Source organism: Entelurus aequoreus, linkage group LG25, assembly GCF_033978785.1.
Source record: "Entelurus aequoreus isolate RoL-2023_Sb linkage group LG25, RoL_Eaeq_v1.1, whole genome shotgun sequence".
Classification (NCBI taxonomy): domain Eukaryota; kingdom Metazoa; phylum Chordata; class Actinopteri; order Syngnathiformes; family Syngnathidae; genus Entelurus; species Entelurus aequoreus.
In genome coordinates this window covers 38,466,689-38,474,862 of record NC_084755.1, presented here as the reverse complement: position 1 = coordinate 38,474,862, position 8,174 = coordinate 38,466,689, and the positions used below count along the sequence as shown (strand labels likewise).

Sequence of the window (8,174 nt, the reverse complement as noted above, 5' to 3'; positions counted from 1 at the left end):
GAAATAATAAATTACAACCATGCAATAATTGATTAAGTAAATTACATAAACCATTAATTAATTAATTAAAATCAGTAAATAATTTAAAAATTCAATAAAATCAGTAGACAATGAAAAAAAATCATTAAATCATTAATTACAACCATGAAAAAATTAAATAAATCATGACATATTGAAATAATAAGTTACAATCATGAAATAATTGAATCAGTAAATTACAAAAAATAGTAAATCAGGAAATTATTATAGTCAGTAAAAAAATAAAAAAATAAATTAAAAGTCAGTAAATAATTAAATGATTCATTAAATCATGAAATAATCATATTGATCATTCCACCATGAAATAATCTATTAAAATTATGAACAAAATTAGATGAATCATTAAATCATGAAATAATTATTGACATTAATGAAATAATTAGATAAATAAATACATATCGAAATGTTGAAATAAATATTTAATTAAATGTACTGTTAGGTGAAATACATTGACACATTTATGTATTTAATCACAAAATTTAATGTCTGACACCTTAATTATTTTTTAATCATTTTTGTCCCATTTGAGCCTCCATAAAATACCAGCGAGAGTGCCTGGCGACGTCACGGGAGTAACCTGAATGGAAAAGACGTAGAAGGCCGCCGTGCTGTGAAGTGGCGCCACTCCCAGACCGTGTGGGACATCCTGAATAGAACTGCCGTACGGCATCATAAAATCTATTTTTTTTTGTACGAAGTTATAAAACATCTCGTATCGAAACCGCTGCCGGTGCAGCATCTCAAGCCGCTTGAACATTTGATGTATTGATTTTTTTTGGCGCTCCAACGCGACGTGAACGGGAGGACACTCCCACCGGACCTTTAAGGCACGTCCTTTTCTCTCGGCGTCCCTGGCCCTTGCGACGAAGCGTTCAAGCGCAAACGCGCTCGATTCCGACCGTCGCAAAAAACATCGATTAAAAACCCCGAAAGGAAAACGTGTGAAGTCAAATATTCCACCGAGAGCAAGAACGGAAGAGTTCAGTCTTTCTGGCTCCGAGGTTGGACCGCCTTTAAGCTGCCGACGCCGGCAAGGAAGAAAAACAAAACCATACAAGTACGAAAAACCGATGGGATATCACACCTTGTAACACAGAGCAATAAAAAGCGAAGATATCTTACGGCGTGTTCTTCACAACGTTATTATTAATAGTGTTCTAGTCTTTATACCCTGTTTTTTTCCCCTAGAATCATTCATGATTGTATTTCTCACAGCAAATCTTTTGGCCTGCGGGAGGAGGGAGGAAAGGGAGGAGAGTTCAGGGCGGGAGAAAACTCAAGTCATCCCCTGGGTTGCCGCTCTCCAATCGTGCAGTCTTCCGTCCGATCCCAGCGGGATCGCACGTCCCGTACCGAACCCGGGTGAGCGATAACTGCGGAGTCAACGGGGGCGATGTCGGTAAAAGTAGATCACTTTGGCGTTTGGGGAGAGAGGGGTCACTTCCCCGCCTCGGCAAAGTGTCCTGATTTTGTATTTTTATAAAATAAAGATTTCTCTACGTGGGAAATGTGGATCCTCCGGGTGGTCACGACCCCCGGCTGCAGTGCGTGGACGGTGTCTTTAAAAACATCCCTGATCTCCGGACGCGCCCGAACCTCTCACACGTCGGACTCGATGCTGGACAGTTTCTCGTAGACGTGGCCGTTGCTTCCGTTGAAGGGCCGCGACGGGGCGACCCCCAGCATGGAGCCGTGGTGGCTCAGGCCGCCCAGGCTGAGCTCTTTCGGGAACCGGGGGGACACGTTGGACATGACCCCGGCGGTGGCGGACGCCGGCAGGTAAGACGTGGTGCTCGTCTGACTCCTGAAGTCACTTCGGCTGTTTTTGGCGACCTGCTGCTGCTTTTTCATGTAAAACTGTTTGGCTCCGTGCATCAGACACTGGTCGTCGTCAAACGTGGGTATAAAGGGGTTCTGGTTTACCCGGTCAGGGTAAAGAGATTTGGATAAAGAGATCGCCGCCCCGCCGCCACCTTCCATCAGAGACCTGTCCCTGTCCCTCACGTCTCGCTCTCCGACGGAGCGGCGATGGAGGCCGTCGCCTCCTCTGAACAGGCCTCCCATCCGGCCTTCGCCTCCATAAAACGAAGGGTCCCTTTCCCGGTCTCTCTCGGACCCCCCGTGACGCTCAAACATGTGCGCAAACGGGTTGGCGCCCTCCATGTAGCGCTCCTTCTCCTTCAGGCTGACGCTTCGGGGAGGCGGCAGCATTCCGCCCATACCCGGACCGCTCATCCCGCCGACGCCTCCCAGATTGCCCATCAAGCTCCCCATGCCGCCCGTCTCCTCCTTCTGGAGGTCGACAAACGCGTCGTAGGAATGCTGCCGCCGGAGCGGCTTGCCGAAGCCTCCCCCTTTCCTCCGCTGCTGCGCCTGAGATTGCGACTGGGGGACGGCGACCATGCCTCCCCCTCCCACGCCCCCAATCTGTTCCAAGAGGTGGTTGTTGTCCTCGCTGATGTCGTAGAGGTTCCCCGTCTTTTTGCAGCTCTCGCAGCGCAAACAGGACGCGGAGCTGGGACGGCTGCCTCCACCGCCCCCCGAGGACCCGCAGCTTATGCCACCGTAGCCGCCGCCCCCGTGCATGGACATCTGCTTCACCCCCGCACCGGACCGACAGTTCCTGCACTCCCATTCTCCCCCGGCCAACCCAGATCCCCCGCCGCTCTTTGAGTCCGACTTCTTGGGTTTGCTCTTGAGAAAGTCTTCCACCGGAACCAGCGAGGTGCAGGTAGGTACTCCTCCGTCTCTACTCCCAGGGCCTTCAGTCAGATCCACATGTTCCCACTGGGGGACGCCCTCTTTTGGGCGGAACTGGTCCAAATAAAAGTCCCTCACGCTCTCCTTTTCTCTGAAGAGATAGTTTGCGTCGGTATTCCCTCCTCCTCGCTTACGTTCGGGGGGAAAAAGTGGTGGCGAGGCAGAGCGATGGTTGTGGTAGTGGTGGTGGCTGATGTGGTACGGTTTCCTCCGGTAGCCCAGCTCGATTTCATCCAGCTCCCGTCTGGACTTGGCAGAGGCCGGCCTCTTTTTCAGGCTATCGCGGTATTGTTTGCGTTTCTTGGCGTTACCTTCCAGGTTCCCGTAGGTTACCGTGTGCGTGGAAATGTCAGAGACGTCGGACCGTACGTTTCCGTCGTCGTCCCCTCTCCCGCCGCAGTACCCGTGACCGGGGATGTAGGTGGAACTCGAGGCACCGCCCTTGAAAGAGAACTTCCCGTACAAGTCCGGCAGGCCGCTTTTAAAGCCCTGGCCTGGAGGCGGAGTCTGTCCGGACAGCAGGTCGAACTTGCTCATGTTCCTGTGGGTCAGCGCCGAGCACGGCTGGGTGGTGAAGATCGGCGCCACCCCTCCCCCGAGGCTGTCACAGTCAAACATGCCGCCCTCCAGGGAACTGGCACTGCCCAAACTATGCGGCCTGTTGGCAGGCGGTCCACTGAGCCCAAGTGTGGAACCGTGATGGTGCAGGTAGCGGTCCTGGTACACGTTGCTGTCCTTCATGTGGACGTTGCCGAACGTCCTCTCCACCTCGCCGATGTAGTCGCTGAACATGTTGTCCTCCGGCAAATAAGGCGGCTTGCAGTCCGAGTGGCCCGCCAGGCTGCGCCGGTGCTCCGAGATGTCGTAAACGGACGACTCCCGGCGAATGAAGTCCAGAGCGCTGTGGGGCGAGCCGTTGACGCCGGACAGGGAGGCCATGTTCTTGGCGGTGCGTAGGAGGCGCAGGATGTTAGAGTGGGTGTTGTTCATGGTGGCCGACGGCGAGTTCAACGCCGAACTGCTTTTCTCCTCGATCTGCACGCCGTGAATGCAGCTGTAGATGCCCTGTGGGGGGGGACACAAAATCCAGATTTTAAAAGTTGTGTTTCCGTTTACAGTAATGCACCGTAAAATCAATAACGGTAGATTTTGTGGTACAAAAACAAATTTGACCATGTGGCCTCCCCCCCCCCCCCCCCCCATTGTAAAAATAAAGACCATCGAATTTATGGTAAAAAAAAAAACTGGCAGCTAAGTCCTCTGAATTTTACTGTAAAAATGACATTGGTGCCCTTTTGTCAATTTATAGTAATTCAATGTAAAAAAAACAACATTATACATTTTACAGTAAAAAAAAAATTGCTTCTTAGTTGTGACAATTTTACTGTAAAAAATAAAAGTTGTACCATTTTTCCATTTACGGTAACACAAACAATGAGATGAATGCACTGTAAAAGCAATGACCGTGCAGTTTGTTGTGTAAAAAAAAAAAAAAAAATCATTAAAATAAATGTGGTATGGTTTTTTTCATTTACAGTGATGCACTGTAAAAAAAAAAAAAAAGATAGATTTTACGGCAAAAAACTGGCAGCTCAGTCTCTAGAGTTTTATTGTAAAAATTGCATTGGTGCCCTTTTGTCAATATATATATATATATATATATATATATATATATATATATATATATATATATATATATATATATATATATATATATATATATATATATATATATATATATATATATATATATATATATATATAAACGAGATTCTTAGTTGTGAGAATTTTACTGTAAAAATAAAACTGGTAGAATTTTTTCCTTTACAGTAAAACACTGTAAAAATAATGATCATACTGTTAAAAAAAAATAAAAAAATAAAAAAAGACCATAGATTTTATGGTAAAAAACTGGCAGCTAAGTCCTCTGAATTTTACTGTAAAAATTACATTGGTGCCCTTTTGTCAATTTATAGTAATTCACTGTAAAAAATAACATTATACATTTTACAGTAAAAAAAAAAAAAAGCTTCTTAGTTGTGACAATTTTACTGTAAAAATAAAAGTTGTACCATTTTTCCATTTACAGTAACACGCTGTAAAAATAAAAGTGGTACCATAGTAACACAAACAATGAGCTGAGATTTCACGGTAAAAAAAACAATGGCAATTTACGTTAATGCACTGTAAAAGCAATGACCGTGCAGTTTGTTGTGAAAAAAAAATAAAAATCATTAAAATAAATGTGGTATTGTTTTTTTCATTTACAGTGATGCACTGGAAAAAAAAAAAAAATGATAGATTTTACGGTAAAAAACTGGCAGCTCAGTCCCCAGAATTTTATTTTAAAAATTGCATTGGTGCCCTTTTGTCAATATATATATAAACTAGCTTCTTAGTTGTGAGAATTTTACTGTAAAAACAAAACTGGTACCATTTTTTCCTTTACAGTAACACACTGTAAAAATAATGATCATACTGTAAAAAAAAGGAAAAAAAAAGACCATAGATTTTATGGTAAAAAACTGGCAGCTAAGTCCTCTGAATTTTACTGTAAAAATTACATTGGTGCCCTTTTGTCAATTTATAGTAATTCACTGTAAAAAACAAAATTATACATTTTACAGTAAAAAAAAATAGCTTTTTGTTGTGACAATTTTACTGTAAAAATAAAAGTTGTACCATTTCTCCATTTACAGTAACACACTGTAAAAATAAAAGTGGTACCATTTTTTTATTTACAGTAACACAAACAATGAGCTGATATTTCACGGTAAAAAAAACAATGGCAACTGTAAAAGCAATGACCGTGCAGTTTGTTGTGAAAAAAAAAAAAATCATTAAAATAAATGTGGTATTGTTTTTTTCATTTACAGTGATGGACTGTAAAAAAAATGACGATAAAAAACTGGCAGCTCAGTCTCCAGAATTTTATTGTAAAAATTGCATTGGTGCCCTTTTGTCAATATATACAGTATATATTAAAAAAAAATAGCTTCTTAGTTGTGAGAATTTTACTGTAAAAATAAAACTGGTACCATTTTTTCATTTACAGTAACACACTGTAAAAATAATGATCATACTTTAAAAATAAAATAAAATTGCAATTTACATTAGTGCACTGTAAAAACGACGACTGTAGATTTTACTGTGAAAAACTGCGAGCATGAAAATATCAGTGGTACTTTTTTCCATTTACAGTAATGCACTGTAAAAACGATGCCTATGGATTTTACGGTAAAAATTACTTTTGTACTACTTTTATGGTAATTCACTGTAAAAAAACAACTACATTTTACAGTAAAAAAAAAAAAAAAGATAGCTGTTCAGTTGTGACACTGTTGCTTTAAAAATAAAAGTACTACCATTTTTTCATTTATAGTAAGAGATTTTACAGTAAAAAACAAAACAAAAAGTTATTGCACTGTAAAAGCAATGACCGTGCAGTTTGTTGTGAAAAAAATAAAAAATCATTCAAATAAATGTGGTATTGTTTTTTTCATTTACAGTGATGCACTGTAAAACAAAAATGACGATAGATTTTACGGTAAAAAACTGGCACAAAAAGAATTTTATTGTAAAAATTGCATTGGTGCCCTTTTGTCAATATATAGTAATTCACTGTAAAAAACAAGATTATACATTTTACAGTAAAAAAAAAAACCTAGCTTCTTAGTTGTGACGATTTTACTGTAAAAATAAAAGTTGTACCATTTTTCCATTTACAGTAACACACTGTAAAAATAAAAGTGGTACCATTTTTCATTGACAGTAACACAAACAATGAGCTGAGATTTCACGGTAAAAAAAAAAAAAAAAAGGCAATTTACGTTAATGCACTGTAAAAGCAATGACCGTGCAGTTTGTTGTGAAAAAGAAAAAGAAATCATTAAAATAAATGTGGTATTGTTTTTTTCATTTACAGTGATGCACTGTAAAAAAAAAAGACGATAGATTTTACGGTAAAAAACTGGCAGCTCAGTAAAAATTGCATTGGTGCCCTTTTGTCAATGTATATATATATATATATATATATATATATATATATATATATATATATATATATATATATATATATATATATATATATATATATATATATATATATATAACTAGCTTCTTAGTTGTGAGAATTTTTAAAAATAAAACTGGTAGCATTTTTTCATTTACAGTAACACACTGTAAAAATAATGATCATACTGTAAAAAAAAAAAGAAGCAATTTACATTAGTGCACTATAAAAACGACGACTGTAGAATTTACTGTGAAAAACTGCAAGCATAAAAATTACAGTGGTACGTTTTTTCCATTTACAGTAATGCACTGTAAAAACGATGCCCATGCATTTTACAGTAAAAAAAATGGCAGCTACGTCCACGGAATTTTACTGTAAAATTACTGTACAATTGACATTTGTCCTTGATATTTCACTGTAAATAAAACACTATACATTTTACAAAAAAAAAAAAAGGTGGCTGTTCAGTTGTGACAATGTTCTTACAATTACGTAGTAAAAAACAAAACAAAAAGTTAATGCACTGTAAAAGCAATGACCGTGCAGTTTGTTGTAAAAAATGTAATTATAGAAATAAATGTGGTATCGTTTTTTAATTTGCAGTGATGCACTGTAAAAAAAAAAAAAGACCATAGATTTTACCGTAAAAAAACTGGCAGCTCAGTCTGCAGAATTTTACTGTAAAAATTACATTGGTGCCCTTTTGTCAATTTATAGTAATTCACTGTAAAAAACAACATTATACATTTTACAGTAAAAAAACAAACTAGCTTTTTAGTTGTGACGATTTTACTGTAAAAATAAAAGTTGTACCATTTTTCCATTTACAGTAACACACTGTAAAAATAAAAGTGGCAATGGCAATTTAAGTTAATGCACTGTAAAAGCAATGATCGTGCAGTTTGTTGTGAAAAAAAAAATACAATTCATTAAAATAAATGTGGTATCGTTTTCATTTACAGTGATGCACTGTAAAAAAAAAAAAAGACCATAGATTTTACGGTAAAAAACTGGCAGCTCAGTCCGCAGAATTTTACTGTAAAAATTACATTGGTGCCCTTTTGTCAATTTATAGTAATTCACTGTAAAAAACAACATTATACATTTTACAGTAAAAAAACAAACTAGCTTTTTAGTTGTGACGATTTTACTGTAAAAATAAAAGTTGTACCATTTTTCCATTTACAGTAACACACTGTAAAAATAAAAGTGGCAATGGCAATTTAAGTTAATGCACTGTAAAAGCAATGATCGTGCAGTTTGTTGTGAAAAAAAAAATACAATTCATTAAAATAAATGTGGTATCGTTTTCATTTACAGTGATGCACTGTAAAAAAAAATTACGATAGATTTTACGGTA

The 8,174-nt window shown here is 38.8% G+C and overlaps 1 protein-coding gene across 1 annotated transcript in view; it reads right to left on the bottom strand.

Annotated features, from left to right (window-relative positions):
• Positions 1-489: 489 nt before the first annotated feature.
• LOC133642879 (glutamate receptor ionotropic, NMDA 2B-like) overlaps positions 490-8,174 on the bottom strand; it is a 355,065-nt gene continuing 347,380 nt past the window's right edge. The window contains exon 15 of the mRNA XM_062037290.1: positions 490-3,864. Coding sequence (XP_061893274.1) covers positions 1,639-3,864 — 2,226 coding nt within the window. The 3' untranslated portion in view covers positions 490-1,638. The remainder of the gene's footprint in view (positions 3,865-8,174) is intronic.